A 20,770-nucleotide genomic window follows, 5' to 3' on the forward strand; every position below is an offset into this window, starting at 1 on the left:
GGCAGGCTGGAGATCCGAATTTTTTAACCCCTAACAGGTATATTAGACGCTGTTTTCATAACAGCGTCTAATATACCTCCTACCTGGTCCTCTGGTGGTCCCTTTTGTTAGGATCGACCACCAGAGGACTCAGGTAGGTCAGTACAGTCCCACCAAACACCACACTACACTACACCCCCCCCCCCCCCCCCCCCGTCACTTATTAACCCCTTATAAACCCCTGATCACCCATGATCACCCCATATAAACTCCCTGATCACCCCCCTGTCATTGATCACCCCCCTGTCATTGATCACCCCCCTGTCATTGATCACCCCCTACCCCCTGTCATTGATCACCGCCCTGTCATTGATCACCCCCCTGTCAGGCTCCATTCAGACGTCCGCATGCGTTTTGTGGATCCGATCCATGTATCCATGGATCCGTAAAAAATCATGCGGACGTCTGAATGGAGCCTTACAGGGGGGGTGATCAGTGACAGGGGGGTGATTACCCTGATCACCCCCTGTCATTGATAACCCCCCTGTAAGGCTCCATTCAGACGTCCGCATGCGTTCTGTGGATCCGATCCATGGATCCGTAAAAAATCATGCGGATGTCTGAATGGAGCCTTACAGGGGGGTGATCACCCTGATTACCCTGATCACCCCTGTCATTGATAACCCCCCTGTAAGGCTCCATTCAGACGTCCGCATGCGTTCTGTGGATCCGATACATGTATCCATGGATCCGTAAAAAATCATGCGGATGTCTGAATGGAGCCTTACAGGGGGGGTGATCAGTGACAGGGGGGTGATCAGGGAGTCTATATGGGTGATCACCACCCCCCCCCCCCCCCCCCCTGGTAAGGCTCCATTCAGACATTTTTTTTGGCACAAGTTAGCGGAAATTTTTTGTTTGTTTTTGTTTTTTCTTACAAAGTCTCATATTCCACTAACTTGTGTCAAAAAATAAAATCTCACATGGACGCACCATACCCCTCACGGAATCCAAATGCGTAAACATTTTTAGACATTTATATTCCAGACTTCTTCTCACGCTTTAGGGCCCCTAAAAAGCCAGGGCAGTATAAATACCCCACATGTGACCCCATTTCGGAAAGAAGACACCCCAAGGTATTCCGTGAGGGGCATATTGAGTCCATGAAAGATTGAAATTTTTGTCCTAAGTTAGCGGAAAGTGAGACTTTGTGAGAAAAAAAACAAAAAAAAAAATCAATATCCGCTAACTTATGCAAAAAAAAAAAATTCTAGGAACTCGCCATGCCCCTCATTGAATACCTTGGGGTGTCTTCTTTCCAAAGTGGGGTCACATGTGGGGTATTTATACTGCCCTGGCTTTTTAGGGGCCCGAAAGTGTGAGAAGAAGTCTGGGATCCAAATGTCTAAAAATGCCCTCCTAAAAGGAATCTGGGCACCTTTGCGCATCTAGGCTGCAGAAAAGTGTCACACATCTGGTATCGCCGTACTCAGGAGAAGTTGGGGAATGTGTTTTGGGGTGTCATTTTACATATACCCATGCTGGGTGAGAGAAATATCTTGGTCAAATGCCAACTTTGTATAAAAAAATGGGAAAAGTTGTCTTTTGCCAAGATATTTCTCTCACCCAGCATGGGTATATGTAAAATGACCCCCCAAAACACATTGCCCAACTTCTCCTGAGTACGGCGATACCACATGTGTGACACTTTTTTGCAGCCAAGGTGGGCAAAGGGGCACCTTTCGGATTTCGCAGGCCATTTTTTACACATTTTGATTGCAAGGTACTTCTTACACATTTGGGCCCCTAAATTGCCAGGGCAGTATAACTACGCCACAAGTGACCCCATTTTGGAAAGAAGACACCCCAAGGTATTCCGTGAGGGGCACGGCGAGTTCCTAGAATTTTTTATTTTTTGTCACAATTTAGCGGAAAATTATGATTTTTCTTTTTTTTTCTTTTTTCCTTACAAAGTCTCATATTCCACTAACTTGCGACAAAAAATAAAAAATTCTAGGAACTCGCCATGCCCCTCACAGAATACCTTGGGGTGTCTTCTTTCCAAAATGGGGTCACTTGTGGCGTAGTTATACTGCCCTGGCAATTTAGGGGCCCAAATGTGTGAGAAGAACTTTGCAATCAAAATGTGTAAAAAATGCCCTGCAAAATCCGAAAGGTGCACTTTGGAATATGTGCCCCTTTGCCCACCTTGGCAGCAAAAAAGTGTGACACATCTGGTATCGCCGTACTCTGGAGAAGTTGGGGAATGTGTTTTGGGGTGTCATTTTACATATACCCATGCTGGGTGAGAAAAATATCTTGGTCAAATGCCAACTTTGTATAAAAAAATGGGAAAAGTTGTCTTTTGCCAAGATATTTTTCTCACCCAGCATGGGTATATGTAAAATGACACCCCAAATCACATTCCCCAACTTCTCCTGAGTACGGCGATACCAGATGTGTGACACTTTTTTGATGCCAAGGTGGGCAAAGGGGCACATATTCCAAAGTGCACCTTTCGGATTTCACCGGTCATTTTTTACAGATTTTGATTGCAAAGTACTTCTCACACATATGGGCCCCTAAATTGCCAGGGCAGTATAACTACGCCACAAGTGACCCCATTTTGGAAAGAAGACACCCCAAGGTATTCCGTGAGGGGCATGGCGAGTTCCTAGAATTTTTTATTTTTTGTCGCAAGTTAGTGGAATATGAGACTTTGTAAGGAAAAAAGAAAAAAAAAATCATCATTTTCCGCTAACTTGTGACAAAAAATAAAAAATTCTAGGAACTCGCCATGCCCCTCACGGAATACCTTGGGGTGTCTTCTTTCCAAAATGGGGTCACTTGTGGCGTAGTTATACTGCCCTGGCAATTTAGGGGCCCAAATGTGTGAGAAGTACCTTGCAATCAAAATGTGTAAAAAATGGCCTGCAAAATCTGAAAGGTGCACTTTGGAATATGTGCCCCTTTGCCCACCTTGGCTGCAAAAAAGTGTCACACATCTGGTATCGCCGTACTCAGGAGAAGTTGGGGAATGTGTTTTGGGGTGTCATTTTACATATACCCATGCTGGGTGAGAGAAATATCTTGGCAAAAGACAACTTTTCCCATTTTTTTATACAAAGTTGGCATTTGACCAAGATATTTTTCTCACCCAGCATGGGTATATGTAAAATGACACCCCAAAACACATTCCCCAACTTCTCCTGAGTACGGCGATACCAGATGTGTCACACTTTTTTGCTGCCAAGGTGGGCAAAGGGGCACATATTCCAAAGTGCACCTTTTGGATTTCACCGGTCATTTTTTACACATTTTGATTGCAAAGTTCTTTGCACACATTTGGGCCCCTAAATTGCCAGGGCAGTATAACTACCCCACAAGTGACCCCATTTTGGAAAGAAGACACCCCAAGGTATTCTGTGAGGGGCATGGTGAGTTCCTAGAATTTATTTTTTGTCGCAAGTTAGTGGAATATGAGACTTTGTAAGAAAAAATAAAAAAAATAAAATCATCATCATTTTCCGCTAACTTGTGACAAAAAATAAAAAGTTCTATGAACTCACTATGCCCATCAGCGAATACCTTAGGGTGTCTACTTTCCGAAATGGGGTCATTTGTGGGGTTTTTCTACTGTTTGGGCATTGTAGAACCTCAGGAAACATGACAGGTGCTCAGAAAGTCAGAGCTGTTTCAAAAAGCGGAAATTCACATTTTTGTACCATAGTTTGTAAATGCTATAACTTTTACCCAAACCATTTTTTTTTTGCCCAAACATTTTTTTTTTATCAAAGACATGTAGAACAATAAATTTGGCGAAAAATTTATATATGGATGTCGTTTTTTTTGCAAAATTTTACAGCTGAAAGTGAAAAATGTCATTTTTTTGCAAAAAAATCGTTACATTTTGATTAATAACAAAAAAAGTAAAAATGCCAGCAGCAATGAAATACCACCAAATGAAAGCTCTATTAGTGAGAAGAAAAGGAGGTAAAATTCATTTGGGTGGTAAGTTGCATGACCGAGCGATAAACGGTGAAAGTAGTGTAGTGCCGAAGTGTAAAAAGTGCTCTGGTCATGAAGGGGGTTTCACCTAGCGGGGCTGAAGTGGTTAAAGGGGTTGTCCAAGTTATGGAAAAAAAAGATATAGCACTGTAAATCTGATGGTCAGTGATATATAACTAAGCTAAGCAAGTTTTAGGCACAAAAAATATCCATTTCCCTGGTTCTCTTCTGGCCCTTTTTGTTTACTTGCAATAAAAACTATCTCTGCCCCTCCCCCTGCACTGCTAAGGGAGTGAGTACAAGTACTGCCCTTGGAGACTCAGCAGCATGTTGTATGTCTAGAACTACAAGTCCCAGCTGTATAATGACACTGCTAAGGGAGTGAATACAAGTTCTGCCCTGGGTGACATGTCTGCCTGCTGGGAGACTCAGCAGCATGTTGTATGTATAGAACTACAAGTCCCAGCTGTACAATGACACTGCTAATACACACACACATGATCTTCCCCCTACCCAGCTCCTGTGCCCAGAATTTTTCTCCTCACTGCCTGCAGCTACACAGTAAACACTTCAGCCCTGAGCCTATGCAGCTGAAGGGGTTAAGAATCCTGGGAGAGAGCAATAAGCAGCAGCTGGCAGAGCAGGGGGGCGTGGCCAGCACTGTGACTTCTCCTGTACAGATCTCTCAGGCTTGTGCACAAACATTATCAGAGCAGGGAGAGAAGCTGACATCACAGGTCATGTGACCCTCAGTGAAATCTAAGAAACCAGCCACTGGAGATAAAGTGACTTAATTGGAAAGTTGTTAAATTTGCTTAGTTAGAAACATAGAATTAAAAAAAATAACTCGGATAACCCCTTTTAATGACCAATCTTTAATAACCCCTTTTTTCATAGTCCCCTTCCAAGAACTATAACTTATTTACTCTTCCATCTGTATCAGGGCTTGTTTTTTACGGGACAAATTGTAGTTTTTAATGGTGTCGTTTTGGGGTTACATGCAACTTTCTTAACTTTTTATTAACCCTTTATGTAAGGGGGTGCGGGGTGAACAGCAATACTGCCACTGAGTTTTTGCATTATAAATTTTACGGAGTTCATTTTCGGTATAAAGAACCTGATATCTTTATTCTCTGGGTCAGTACGATTACAGCGATACCAAATACATATATTCATATTTTCTTTTACTAGTCATATTTTCTTTTACATAGTTTTCATTGGTATCATTTTGGGGTAAATTACGCTTTCGCTTTTTTAGGGCGGTCACTAAGGGGCCTTATGCTGGGCCGATGCTGCCTTATTACTGTGGCCCAGTATTAGCGCTGGCACAGGCCACATGAGAGCCAAGCTCCTGCTCTACCAGCCCGGACCAGCAAAAGTGCCCATCTGGGCTGTTTAACGACTTGCCCACCGCATGTAAGCAATGACCGAGGGAGCAGACTCTCCGTCTCCCATCAGCACCCTGCAAATGCAATCATGGGGTGCCGGTGTGTTAAGGCTCATAGAGGCCCCAAGCCAGCCTTGAGTGTTTTCAGCAGGCATTGCCTCTCTGCCGCAACTTATAGGGATAGGGCATTGTATTTTAAAAGCAATATAAATATTGCCTGCTATGGGCATGCTTGCTAAAGACCACATTGAGCGGTTGAAACGTTGCAAAGGGGAATAAAGAAGCCATCATTTTTTCACTTTGTTAGGAGTGCTGCCTCATCCTTTTGAACGTATATCTATTAGCCGTGGAGCCTGCAGCTGGGAGGATTTTGCACCCGTACCATTGGACTAGTGCTGCTGTATATTTTTTTGTTATATATATATTTTTTTGTTATATATATTTTTTTGTTTATATATATAACAAAAAAATATATATAACAAAAAAATATACATAACAAAAAAATATACAGCAGCACTAGTCCAATGGTACGGGTGCAAAATCCTCCCAGCTGCAGGCTCAACGGCTAATAGATATACGTTCAAAAGGATGAGGCAGCACTCCAAACATAAAGTGAAAAAATGATGGATTCTTTATTCCCCTCTGCAACGTTTCAACCGCTCAATGCGGTCTTTAGCAAGCATGCCCATAGCAGGCATTTATTGCTTTTAAAATACAATGCCCTATCTCTATAGGTTGCGGCAGAGAGGCACTGCCTGCTGAAAACACTCAAGGCTGGCTTGGGGCCTCTATGAGCCTTAACACACAGGCACCCCATGATTGCATTTGCAGGGTGCTGATGGGAGACGGAGAGTCTGCTCCCTCTGTCATTGCTTACATGCGGTGGGCACCATTGCCCACAGCCTGTAAGTCGTTAAACAGCCCAGATGGGCACTCCTGCTGGTCCGGGCTGGTAGAGCAGGAGCTTGGCTCTCATGTGGCCTGTGCGGCGCTTAAGACTGGGCCACCGTAATAAGGCAGCATCGGCCCAGCATAAGGCCCCTTAGTGACCGCCCTTAAAAAGCGAATTGCTGCTCACTAAGGGGTTAAATATTTGAGCAGCCATCATGGGATTGTGATTGAAGTGTACAGAAAATAACATTCATAATATAGATTAAGCCTTCAGATTTTTTTTAAATGTCATTCACACACTGTATTTTTGGCCTTCATTTAAAGCCTCATTCACATGTCCATGTCAGTGATTTAATTCGGTGAAAAGGTGGTCAGTGATACCTCCGTGAAGATGTCCATGTTGGGTCTGTGTGTTTTTTGCTGTCTGTGTGTCATCCTTTCTTCACGGACACTGAACAGCTGAAAAATAATAAGTGTTGTCCGTGGAGCAATGACGTGTGAATGAGGCTTAAGATATACTGCAGAACAGCAGGTGGCGCTACACTGATAGAATTCAGTGGTTTTTATTTACATGCAATTACAAAAGTATTCAAATCCAAGTACTGGACAACCCTTTTTAAATGGGTTGTCCGGGTTCAGAGCTGAACCTGGACATATCCCCACTTTCACCCAGGCAGCCCCCCTGACTCATGCTCCGATGCTCTCCTTTGCCCTGCGCTAAATTACGCAGGGCAAAGGCATTTTCTTGAGTTCCGGTGATGTATCGGGCTCTCCATAGGGCTGACAGGTGGAGGCTTCTGCCCAGCAGTGAGCCCGGTGATGTCACCGGCACTGATGGGCGGGCTTTAGACCTGCCCTCGCCTGTAAAATGGCTAGGGCGGCGCTAAAGCCCGCCCATCAGAGCCGGTGACGTCACCGAGCACACTGCTGTGCGGAAGCCTCCGCCTGGCAATGCGTTATTGTAAATAAGAGAGCCCTTGCCCCTGCGCGATCCAGCGCAGGGCAAGGGACAACATCGGAGCATGAAATGCTCCAAGGCTAACATCAGGGGGGCTGCCTGGGTGAAATTATGAGTATGTCCGGGTTCAGCTCCGAACCTGGACAACCCCTTTAACGGCAGTTGGGCATTCCTTCTCAATTCCTGTAATAAACTTTGTTTTTCTCCCTTTTTTATTAGGTGAAAGACCATTTCAGTGCAGTCAATGCAATATGAGTTTCATACAGAAGTATTTGCTCCAGCGGCATGAAAAAATACATAGCGGTAAGTAGATAGCGGTGGTGTATAATGTGTTTTGGGCTCAGTGCAATTTCGCATCACTGTTGCTGAACTCAAATGGGAAGCTTGTAATCTCTATGTATACATAGCATGCCGTTTTACCCCTGCGTCTTTTGCAACAGATAATGGTTTCATCTGTTGAAGACTCATCAGCTGGTAACACAGCTCTAAAACATCGTGGTCCATCCCTATCTGTTTTTCCGCAGCATGAAAATCCAGCCTTAGCCTCTGCTCTTTTATCCTGACTTATCTCTGAAAGGTCGGACAGACTGCATGAACTAGAACTCCTGCACTTTTAAAAGTTCCATGCGTTTTGAGTAGGAGGTGGGGTAGTGTGAGCTGCCAGCATGTTTTCATTAACGTACATGTATGATCAGGGGTCTAAATGACATATTTTATTATGATTACATTAAAATGGTGCTGAAATTGTGTTTTCTATTCTAGGTGAAAAACCTTTTAACTGTGATCAGTGCAACATGAAATTTATTCAGAAATACCACATGGAGCGACACAAGAGGACACACAGCGGAGAAAAGCCATACAAATGTGACACTTGTCAGCAGGTATGTGTTTGAGCTGTACCAGCAGATCCCTCAGTGCTGTGCAATGGCTCTGCAATACCAGATATTTCTATCCTATAAAAACCCAGAAGGGGTTAGTGATACCTGAATTTCCTTGGTAAAGACTCCGTTAAACAGGAAATAAATGGAGGGTCAGCTCACTTCCATTAGATTCCATTCACGTATTCACATCTTGGGTGATGCTGGGAACTAATCGGAGTCCGTATTGGAAGAAGTCGCAGTCTCCATCCCCCCCCCCAAAAAAAAATAAAAAAAATTCTCCACTCCAGCCAGGGTGGATTTAATTTAAATCATTAGTCAGTAAGGCTTGATTTAAATAATAGTTTTCTACATAAAGACTAATTCTTCCTGGTATAACTTACAATATGCAAGTAGATGAAGATTTTTAGAATAACAACTTTTCATATTAGTTTGATTAGGTTGATTCTGCATTCATAGGTTTGTAGAAGTTAGGATTAAGGTATTTTTCTCAACTCTGTTCATGTTATAACATTTTTGCTGTGAAGAAGAGGCATGTGATCTCTGCTGAGTCAAATTCGGTTTTGAGAACTGCAAAAGTAAACCGAGCATCTGTGATAATATCTTGTAGGCAGAGAAACTGCCAAATAATCTTACAAAAACCAAAAATCCAAAATGGATTAATGGAATTTATTTACCAAAAAAAATTACACATATAGAAACATAGAATGTGTTGGCAGATAAGAACCATTTGGCCCATCTAGTCTGCCCAATATATCTGAATCCTATGAATAGTCCCTGGCCCTATCTTATATGAAGGATGGCCTTATGCCTATCCCATGCATGCTTAAACTCCTTCACTGTATTTGCAGCTACCACTTCTGCAGAAAGGCTATTTCATGCATCCACTACTCTCTCAGTAAAGTAATACTTCCTGATATTACTTTTAAACCTTTGCCCCTCTAATTTAAAACAATGTCCTCTTGTAGCAGTTTTTCTTCTTTTAAATATTCTCTCCTCTTTTACCTTGTTGATTCCCTTTATGTATTTAAAAGTTTCTATCATATCCCCGCTGTCTCGTCTTTCTTCCAGCTATACTGTTAAAGGGAACCTGTCACCAGGATTTTGGGTATAGAGCTGAGGACATGGGTTGCTAGATGGCCACTAGCACATCCCCAATACCCAGTCCCCATAGCTCTGTGTGCTTTTATTGTGTAAAAACAAACAATTTGATACATATGAAAATTAACTTAAGTCATATCTTACTTGTGTGACCAGAGAAGAGTCATATTTTCAACCTCTCACTCATCTCAGGTTAATTTGCATATGTATCAAATCGTGTTTTTTTTTTTTTTTGCACAATAAAAGCACACAGAGCTATGGGGACTGGGTATTGCGGATGTGCTAGCGGCCATCTAGCAACCCATGTCCTCAGCTCTATACACAAAATCCCGGTGACAGGTTCCCTTTAAGGTCCTTTAATCTTTCCTGGTAAGACCATGTACCAGTTTAGTAGCTCTTCTCTGAACTCTCTCCAAAGTATCAATATCCTTCTGGAGATATGGTCTCCAGTACTGAGCACAATACTCCAAATGAGGTCTCACTAGTGCTCTGTAGAGCGGCATGAGCACCTCCCTCTTTCTACTGGTAATGCCTCTCCCTATATACACCCAAGCATTCTGCTAGCATTTCCTGCTGCTCTGACATTGTCTGCCTACCTTTTGTCTTCTGAAATAATGACACCCAAATCCCTTTCCTCAGATAGTGAGGTTAGGACTGTATCACTGATTTTATATTCTGCTCTTGGGTTTTTATGCCCCAGGTGCATTATCTTGCACTTATCGACATTACATTTTAGTTGCTAGATTTTTGACCATTCCTCTAGTTTTCCTAAATCCTTCAACCCTTTTACAAATCTTTGTGTCATCAGCAAAAAGACACACCTTACCATCGAGGCTTTCTGCAATTTCGCTGATAAAGATATTAAACAATATGGGTTCCAGAACAGATCCCTGAGGTACCCCACTGGTAACAAGACCATGGTCTGAATATACTCTATTGACTACAACCCTCTGTTGTCTGTCCCTCAGCCACTGCCTAATCCATTCAACAATATGGGAGTCCATGTACACTACAGCCTTATTCTATATAATTAAAAAACTAATCTTTATTTCATGATGGAATAACCTTTTGGATGGTAATATATTTTCCTCAAAAAGCATTATATATTTTTTTTAAATCATTGATTTTTATCCACCCTGACTCCAGCACACTTGCACTATTTTTTACAAAAACACAGAAAATTTCAGGAATATTGGTTCAGAGATTTACCGGAGTTCCCCTTTCACACATGTGGCTATCAGTCCAAGATGTTCTGTGTTGGGTGGGTCTTAGGCATGGCCCACTGTGATTTTGTGGGACGTTCACTACTGTTCACACACGCACTGATTTTGTACTAGGGCACTAGCAAGAAAAAGTCTGGGTTAAAAGCTATGAACACTTTTTGCAGGCAGCTTTTGTTATAATTACTTTCTTCCCCCTTTCTTTTTTTTTGTGTTCCAATTATTCTTTATTAAAAAAAATTCAGCAGTTTTTGTCATGAAGAGTTTTAGCCTAGCATCTTAAAGTGGGTTTAGATGAGTAGCCAATTCTTGTGAAGGAAGCGTTCCTCCCCGACAGTCAACTGCTCGCTCTGTGAAGCATTTGCGTGCAACGATCTCCTTCACAGTATGAGGGTGGGGGATCGCTATAGCGATCCCTCATCCCCATACATAATCATGGTTTCTGGGCAGCAGATTGCCGTTTAGACCACACGATCTGCTGCCCAGAAATGATGATTGGTGGTGCCTGCCAATTTGACACCATCAGAACAGATTGGACAGTGTTAGTGTGTCGGTACTAGGGCTGCAGCTATCTATTTGAATAATCGATTAGTTGTCGATAGTTTAATCGGGAAAAAACACCAAAATGACAAAAAAGGGATTTATATGATTTCACTTGAAAAATTATGTTCAAAGGCCATATTAAAACAAATTTAGAAGTTACATAATTATTAAAATTTTGCATTACAATGTAAAAAAGACAAGTTATTGGGGATCTGTGGATGGTGCTGATCTGTAGATGGCACTGTTATGAGGGATCTATGGATGATGCACTGTTATGAGGGATCTATGGATGATGCACTGTTATGAGGGATCTGTGGATGACACACTTATGGGGGGGGGATCTGTGGATGACACACTTATGGGGGGGGGGATCTGTGGATGACACACTTATGGGGGGGGGGGATCTGTGGATGGCACACTTATGGGGGGGGGGGATCTGTGGATGGCACACTTATGGGGGGGGGATCTGTGGATGGCACACTTATGGGGGGGGGGATCTGTGGATGACACTTATGGGGGGGGGAATCTGTGGATGACACACTTATGGGGGGGGGGAATCTGTGGATGACACACTTATGGGGGGGGGATCTGTGGATGACACACTTATGGGGGGGGGATCTGTGGATGACACACTTATGGGGGGGGGATCTGTGGATGGCACACTTATGGGGGGGGGGGGGGGGATCTGTGGATGACACACTTATGGGGGGGGGAATCTGTGGATGACACACTTATGGGGGGGGGGAATCTGTGGATGACACACTTATGGGGGGGGGGGATCTGTGGATGACACACTTATGGGGGGGGGGGATCTGTGGATGACACACTTATGGGGGGGGGGATCTGTGGATGACACACTTATGGGGGGGGGGAATCTGTGGATGACACACTTATGGGGGGGGAGGATCTGTGGATGACACACTTATGGGGGGGGGGGAGGATCTGTGGATGGCACTATATAGCATTGTATGCTATATGTGTCATCCACAGATCCCCTCCCCATAACAGTACCATCCACAGATCTCCCAATACACCGGCCACATCCGTATTCAGACTATTCCTTAACTGGCAGTAATGTTTACTTGAACTTTAAATCAGCTCTATGATCTTTATTACTTTACAAATACAATAAAGCTCCAGTAACAGGCAGAGCAGGCGTAACCTCACGTGATGTGGCTGCTCCGCCCACTTTATGAATGGAGCAGGCGCGTCACTTGAGTAAGTGACATAACGCCGCTGTCTGCTCTGCCTGTTACCGGAGCTTCATTGTAAGTTAGTAAAGATGCGCTGATTTTAAGTTGAAGTAAAAGTTACTGCTGGTTAACCGCCTCCGGACCGCCTAACGCAGATGTGCGGTCCGGAGGCGGCAGCGCTGCGCACAGTCACGCATATACACGTCATCTCGCGAGATGACGCGCTTTGCCGGCCCGCACATGCGCAGTTCGGGTCGGCATTTCGTCGAGGAGTATTTCGTCATCAGCTTGCAAGCCAATGATCGCGGCTGGCAAGCTGATGATTTTTAAAAAATCCAATCAGAGTGCCAGATAGCAGATCATATTAGTAAATATGATCTGTTATATGGCTGGCCTGCTCCTCTGCTGGTTCTTTTCGTCGGTTGGATCCAGCAGAGGAGCAGGCTACACAGTGAGTACACCAACACTACATACTAGCCCCAGATTACCCCCCTGAACCCCAATTAGCCCTTTGATCGCCCCTGTCAATCACTAGTAAAAGGAAAAAAGTGATCAGTGTAAACTGTCACATTTTTTTTTCACTGGTATTGACCGTTAGGTATAGTTTAGGCCCCTTGGTTAGGTAGTTTAGGGATCGGTTAGCGCCCAGCCCACTGCACCGCAGTCCGTTATTCGCTGATTAGCGTATCGCTAATCAGCATTTGTACTTTTATAGTATCTGGAAGTGATCAAAACTATAATTGTATTAGTGTCACTTTAGTTCGCCCTCCACCCAAAACGCAGTGTTTGCCCGATCAGGCCTGATCGGTCGCCCACACGTGCGTTCGCGCACACCCGCCCCACCGCAGTTAACAAAAAAATTTTTTTTTTGATCACTGTACATTCACTTTACACGCGCTGCGGCGATAAAAAAATCAGTTTTGATATTTTTTATCAACCGCAGCGGCCTCCGGTACTTCGCTAGCCTCCCCTTTGTAAGACAGGCTTGCTTTTTTTTCTTGGGTAGTCTCAGGGAATACCCCTAAATTTAGTTGCCCAAATGTCAAACAGGGGGTATTCTTCTGAAGAGGCCTACAGGCTTCTGACCCAGTCGGATGAGGAATGGGAACCCTCATCTGATGAATCTAGCGGGTCAGAATACGAACCTGTAGAAAGCAGTGGCTCTCTGACCCAAAGTTCGGACGAGGAGGCTGAGGTCCCTGATAGCACCAGGCGTACCCGGCCCCGTGTCGCTAGACCGCAGGTTGCGCAGGATCCGCTTCAAGAGCAGCAGAGTTGGGCTGGTGCTGTCGGATTACGTGGTGAGGCATACACCAGCAGCGCAGCCCTTCCTGGACCTAGTACCAGCACTGCCGTAGAACATGGTGAAGTAGCGAGCACCAGAAGGGCAGTTGAAGCTGGTACGGTGGCACGTGCAGTAGTGACCCCGTCGCAGCCACCGCAAAGACGTGCCCGTAGAGCCCCTAGAATCCCTGAGGTGCTGGCAAACCCTGATTGGCAGTCCCCAACTTCAGCCGCACCTGTAGTTTTCCCTTTCACTGCCCAGTCTGGAGTTCGGGTTGAGACAGCTCAGATCGCTTCGGCCCTGGGATTTTTTGAGCTGTTCTTGACTGCGGAGCTCTTACTTAGTTGTGGCCGAAACAAGCAGGTATGCCACACAATTTATAACCGCTAACCCGGGAAGCTTTTATGCCCAGCCTTTCCGGTGGAAACCAGTCCAAGTTTCCGAAATTAAAACTTTTCTGGGCCTCCTCCTCAACATGGGTCTAACTAAAAAGCATGAATTGCGGTCATATTGGTCCACGAACCCAATTCATCACATGCCCATGTTCTCTGCTGCTATGTCCAGGGCACGTTTTGAGGCCATCCTGCGTTTCCTGCACTTTAGTGATAACAGCACCTCCCGTCCCAGAGGCCACCCTGCTTTTGACCGGCTCCACAAAATTCGGCCCCTCATAGACCATTTCAACCTGAAATTTCAACCTGAAATTTGCAGATTTGTATACCCCAGAGCAAAACATCTGCGTAGACGAGTCCCTGATACATTTTACCGGGCGCCTTGGCTTCAAACAATACATCCCAAGCAAGCGCACCCGGTATGGGGTCAAATTGTATAAGCTCTGTGAAAGGGCCACAGGCTATACCCACAAATTTCGGATCTATGAGGGAAAAGATCAGACCCTGGAGCCGGTCGGTTGCCCTGACTACCTGGGGAGCAGTGGGAAGACAGTTTGGGACTTGGTGTCACCCTTATTCGGCAAGGGGTACCATCTTTATGTGGACAATTTTTACACAAGTGTGGCCCTCTTTAGGCATTTGTTTCTAGAACGGATTGGCGCCTGTGGCACCGCGCGAAGTAGTCGCGCGGGCTTCCCCCAACGGCTCGTTACCACCCGTCTTGCAAGGGGGCAGAGGGCCGCACTGTGTAACGAAGAACTGCTCGCGGTGAAATGGAGAGACAAGCGTGACGTTTACATGCTCTCCTCCATTCACGCAGACACGACAATACAAATTGAGCGAGCAACCCGTGTCATTGAAAAGCCCCTCTCAGTCGGCGACTATAATTTGCTCATGGGAGGGGTGGACTTCAATGACCAGATGTTGTCTCCATATTTAGTTTCCCGCAGAACCAGACGCTGGTATAAGAAGGTGTCTGTATATTTGATTCAATTGGCTGCATATAATAGTTTTGTTCTCTACAGTAAGGCTGGGAGAACTGGATCCTTCCTCAAATTTCAGGAAGAGATCGAGAACCTCCTGTACCCAGGAGGTTCCGTGGCCCCATCCACCAGTGTAGTTAGCCGTCTACACGAGCGACATTTCCCCAATGTCGTTCCTGCTACCTCAACCCAACAGTCACCCCGAAAAAGATGTCGTGTCTGTAGCAGGAGTGGAATAAGGCGTGACACCCGCTATTTCTGTCCTGACTGTCCTGACCACCCTGCCCTATGCTTTGGAGAGTGTTTCCGGAAGTACCACTCACAGGTACACTATTAGCATAGGGATCATCTCACCAGGACAGGCACACAGGGCTATTAGGGCCCATTCACTCACAGCTGCTGCAAACGTCTCCTTTCACCTGGGACAAAGTGCATAACGCACTTCGCCACATCTTTGGGCGAATTGCGATTTGCACATTGACCCATGGGGAAGGAGAGGTTTGTTCTATAAAGGTAAAAAAAAAAAAAAAAAACACCAGTAAGCAAAAAGGTTAAAGTTTATATGTTATGTTCCAAAGTTAATAAAATTATTGCGTTGCGGCCTGGTTTTTTCCTTTTTTTTTTTTTTTTTTTTTTTTACCTTCTAGGTGGACCAACCGATCGACTAGCTGCAGCACTGATGTGCTTTCTGACAGAAGCATTGCGCTGCTGTCAGATTACACGCAAGTCGGTGTATGCGGCGCTGCAAGACGAGATTTCTCCTCTGCAGTAACAGATACGTTTGCCGAGGCATACGAGCTGAGGAGGAGGCGGCGTTCCTATGCTTTGGCAAACACTTTGGTTTTAAAAAAAAATCCCGGCAATGATTTATTCATCCACATCGATTGATGCGAATGGAGAAATCTGGTTTGCCAGGGCATACGAGCTAAGTGGGTATGGATGTAGGGCGGAGCTCCTATGTCCTGGCAGACGCCTTTCCCCTCCTTTTTCTTTTTGGCAGAGATTTTTTCATCCACATTGATCGATGCGAATGAAGAAATCTGTGCCGTTCATTTTTTTCTTTCAGCCCAGAGGCTAAACGGAAAAAAAAATCTCATTACCTGTATGCTCAATATAAGGAGAATAGCAGAAACTCCTAATGCTGGCCATACATGTAATGATTGCGGAGACCCTCAAATGCCAGGGCAGTACAAACACCCCACAACTGACCCCATTTTGGAAAGAAGACACCCCAAGGTATTCGCTGAGGGGCATATTGAGTCCATGAAAGATTAAAATTTTTGTCCTAAGTTAGCGGAAAGTGAGACTTTGTGAGAAAAAAAAAAATAAAAAAAATTTCCGCTAACTTATGCCAAAAAAAAAAAATTCTATGAACTTGCCAGGCCCCTCATTGAATACCTTGGGGTGTCTTCTTTCCAAAGTGGGGTCACATGTGGGGTATTTATACTGCCCTGGCTTTTTAGGGGCCCTAAAGCGTGAGAAGAAGTCTGTGATCCAAGTGTCTAAAAATGCCCTCCTAAAAGGAATTTGGGCACCTTTGCGCATCTAGGCTGCAAAAAAGTGTCACACATCTGGTATCGCCGTACTCGGGAGAAGTTGGGGAATGTGTTTTGGGGTGTCATTTTACATATACCCATGTTGGGTGAGAGAAATATCTTGGTCAAATGCCAACTTTGTATAAAAAAATTGGAAAAGTTGTCTTTTGCCAAGATATTTCTCTCACCCAGCATGGGTATATGTAAAATGACACCCCAAAACACATTCCCCAACTTCTCCTGAGTACGGCGATACCAGATGTGCGACACTTTTTTGCAGCCTAGGTGGGCAAAGGGACCCACATTCCAAAGTGCACCTTTCGGATTTCACTGGTCATTTTTTACAGCTTTTGATTGCAAAGTACTTCTCACACATTTGGGCCCCTAAATTGCCAGGGCAGTATAACTACCCCACAAGTGACCCCATTTTGGAAAGACAACCCAAGGTATTCCGTGAGGGGCATGGCGAGTTCCTAGAATTTTTATTTTTTTTGTCGCAAGTTAGTGGAATATGAGACTTTGTAAGAAAAAAAAAAAAAAAAAAAAAAATAATCATCATTTTCCGCTAACTTGTGACAAAAAATAAAAAGTTCTATGAACTCACTATGCTCATCAGCGAATACCTTAGGGTGTCTACTTTCCGAAATGGGGTCATTTGTGGGGTTTTCTACTGTCTGGGCATTGTAGAACCTCAGGAAACATGACAGGTGCTCAGAAAGTCAGAGCTGCTTCAAAAAGCGGAAATTCACATTTTTGTACCATAGTTTGTAAACGCTATAACTTTTACCCAAACCATTTTTTTTTTTGCCCAAACATTTTTTTTTTTACCAAAGACATGTAGAACTATAAATTTAGCGAAAAATTTATATATGGATGTCGTTTTTTTGCAAAATTTTACAGCTGAAAGTGAAAAATGTCATTTTTTTGCAAAAAAAATCGTTACATTTTGATTTAATAACAAAAAAAGTAAAAATGTCAGCAGCAATGAAATACCACCAAATGAAAGCTTCATTAGTGAGAAGAAAAGGAGGTAAAATTCATTTGGGTGGTAAGTTGCATGACCGAGCGATAAACGGTGAAAGTAGTGTAGTGCCGAAGTGTAAAAAGTGGCCTGGTCATTAAGGGGGTTTCAGCTAGCGGGGTTGAAGTGGTTAAGGACCCTGACCGCCTGCTCCCGCCCCACATAGCAACGAATCGGCCGATTATTCGATAACTGGATTAGTTGACAACGAATCCTGTTATCAAATATTATCAATAACTTTGATTAATCGTTGCAGCCCTAGTAGGTACACAAGTAATGCCTCATTCACACAGTCAGTGTTCGGTCAGTTATTTCCATTGGTGTTTTTGAGCCAAAACCAGGTGCGGCTCTAAACACAGAACAGGAGCAGATCTTTCCCTTTATACCTTCTCTGTGGAGACTCCAATCCTGGTTTTGGCTCACAGTGACTGATGGAAATCACTGACCAAACACTGACGTGTGAATGAGGCTTAACTGTCAATTTATTTACTTCCAAGAGGAATAACATGGGGAAAATCTGCTCCAGTATGGTTTTTATGGAAATGCAAGTATTAAACTTGACATGTCCGGAGAGATGTGGTATGAATGACCTCAGATGAAATGCATGTGGCTAATGATTGTTTTGGTTTTCTTTCTGGCAGTGCATTTGTTGATTTTCTGCTTTGTTTTCGCAGTTCTTCTCAAGAACAGATAGGTTGCTGAAGCACAAAAGGACATGTGGTGAAAACATGAATAAAGGGTCATTGGAGCCTGGATCATCAAATTCTAGTATGGATAATTTATCTGGCAACTTTGATTTATCTCAGGGAAATTCCAATTTTTCTGGGCGCAAAAAGAGCAAGTCCAGAAATGGTTCCTCTCATAAGGACCATAAGCAAGGCAACAAATTGAATGAGGCACATTTGGCAGCAGGTCTTGACATTCAGACTTATGCAGTGGACGTTCCAATCGTGTCTTCCAGTAGTGGTTCATCCAGCACTGGCATTGAGGACTTGGATACCAAGGGGCCAAAATTGATGTTTAAGAAGGTCAACCGGAAACCAGCAGAGAAGAATGATCTCTCTTTGGAATCTCAGTCCGCTAACATGGGTATGCATAAACTTTCAGATAAACCCAACAGTCCTCTGGACATGGTGGGAAATAGCAATGTAGACACCATGAACCTCCTTCAAAGTTCAGGCAACAAAGGGTCTACAAGCAGCAATTATGATGATGCAATGCAGTTCCTGAAAAAGAGGAGATACTTGCAGTCATCCGGTAGCAACAATGCCTATGCTGTGAATGTTGGGCATATGGTGGCGCAACAGTCTGTCATTCAGTCTGCAGTTTCTAGTGTTATCGATGGGGACAACCCACTAACTCTTATCGATTCCCAGTCACTGAATAGTGAAATCAAGAACTGTCATGACAAATCTGTTATTCCTGATGAGGTTCTCCAGAGCATCTTGGATCACTACACCCATAAATCGGTTGGGCATCCCGACGTCTCCTTTAACATCGCAGAACACCACATCGAGCTTCAGACAGCAGGAGACAACAGTGACTTGGGGCAGGATGACGGTGTCTGCACAGACTCACATGCTACACCAAACGATAAGACCAACATGTTTCAGGAGTATTCGAAATACCTTCAGCAAGCGTTGGAAAGAACAAGCCATACAACTTCATTCCCACTGGGTCCGGGTTTACAGTTTGTAAGCCTGTCTTCATCTCTCGCCAATCATTCTATCTTTTCCGACAAACAGATTTACACTACATCTCCTCTTGAGTGTGGGTTTAGTCAGTCGGTAACGTCAGTATTACCGTCCACTTTACCAAAGTCGCACTTTGGCATGGTGGTGGGCCCCCAAACTGGCTTTTCCTTATCGCTGGAGACGCAGCAGTTGACTCCTTCGCAAGAGTTGGCTGATCAGATGGACTCGCAGAAAACCTTAGACGCGTCCTCCGGTTACCAGATTTCATCTCAGGAATTGAACGGGCAGAAGGATCACCAAAAGGGCCTGGTGTCCTCTTCAGGCTTCCACCTTCATCCTCAGGATTTGGGCAGTCATTTAGAACAACACAAAGACGTCCGGTCACAAGTCACTTGCCAGATCGAGAACTTTGCACAAGCATTTGGTTCTCAGTTCAAATCTGGTAACAGGGTGCCAATAGCATTTAACACTAGCACTGATGGGGGAGTGGATCACAGGTTGAGGACTTCAACTCCAGAATTCTCAGGGTACACAAATTTGCTGTCTGAAGTAAGTGAAACAGGTAGTACGAGAGTCAAGACGTCAACTAGCCAGAGCTTCAGGTGAGGCTGCGAGTTTGCCAGACATTCGAGGTCTTTTAAACCATGGTGTATTTTTTATTTTGATGACACTGCCATTTAGAATGTTTCTACACAATCGTAATAAGAATTATGTAATCTATGCCCTGTCAATGCAATTTTTTTTTATTATTATTATTATTATTATTATGAAAAAGTGTTGTGATAGTTCAGCTTGTACCTAAACTTTTAATGAAAGATTAGCTAGTGGGGGCCAGGGAGGGACGGGGAACAGGGTAGCCAAACATGATTTTGGAGTAACTGCTCTGCAGTCTTTATTTTATTTTTATTTTTTTTCCTGAATTTTCAGAGGGACGGACAAAATGCCCATTGTCAGACTTTGGGGGGAAAAAAATATAAGATTACTTACAAATTATTGGACTCAGGAATGGGATTTTGAGCTGAAGGCACATAATAAGTTTAATAAAGATCCCCCCTTCCCCCACCTTAATCAGTGCAACTTATTTCTCCCGTTCATCGCAAAGACGTTGTCACCTGTAGCGCAGGTCACACCGGTCGCCTGTATTCCAGTTTATATTTAAAATTCTTGGCAATAGCTTTAAATTAACAGACAAATTTGCTATCAAGTTTTTTTTTTTTTTGACAAATTATGTATGTACAGTGTTTATTTTTTTTTATTTTTTTTCCTTTTTGATATACCTCATTTTTACTGTTCATGCAACATTCAGGAACATGTATTTTGCAATATCATTGAAAATAATAAAAAGAAACCATTGTGTTCAAATTGTTTTATAGAAGTGTGCAAAATGTTATAAAGACGAATACAGTAAATGTTGCCTTTTGTAATAGATGAGCAAATGGCATTGGCTGAGCCGCAACCAAGAGATGCAATGTATGTTAGCATGACCACTGCTATTCTGTAAATGCTGAGCAAGTGGAGTCTAGCTGTCTTTCCAGTACCCAAAGCCCCGGTAATGAAGCGGATATTGCTACGTACCCTAAGATTACGCTCCTTCTCATACCACGTCCATTGAGCTTATATGTTGAGGGATCATTTTTAGTGCCACGTGAAAAAAAAAGTTGAATATTGTTCGTCTGCCCAGAGCTTTTAAAATGGATGACAT

At 43.8% G+C, this 20,770-nt stretch overlaps 1 protein-coding gene across 2 annotated transcripts in view; it reads left to right on the plus strand.

The window, feature by feature from the left end:
• Positions 1-20,770, plus strand: part of ZNF281 (zinc finger protein 281) — a 45,981-nt gene extending 25,211 nt beyond the window's left edge. For both annotated transcript variants that reach the window (XM_044296633.1, XM_044296634.1), the window contains 3 exons: positions 7,443-7,526; positions 7,986-8,104; positions 18,049-20,770. In XM_044296633.1, coding sequence (XP_044152568.1) covers positions 7,443-7,526; positions 7,986-8,104; positions 18,049-19,674 — 1,829 coding nt within the window. In that variant the 3' untranslated portion in view covers positions 19,675-20,770. The remainder of the gene's footprint in view (positions 1-7,442; positions 7,527-7,985; positions 8,105-18,048) is intronic.

The sequence above is a fragment of the Bufo gargarizans genome, chromosome 6 (assembly GCF_014858855.1).
Source record: "Bufo gargarizans isolate SCDJY-AF-19 chromosome 6, ASM1485885v1, whole genome shotgun sequence".
Taxonomy (NCBI): domain Eukaryota; kingdom Metazoa; phylum Chordata; class Amphibia; order Anura; family Bufonidae; genus Bufo; species Bufo gargarizans.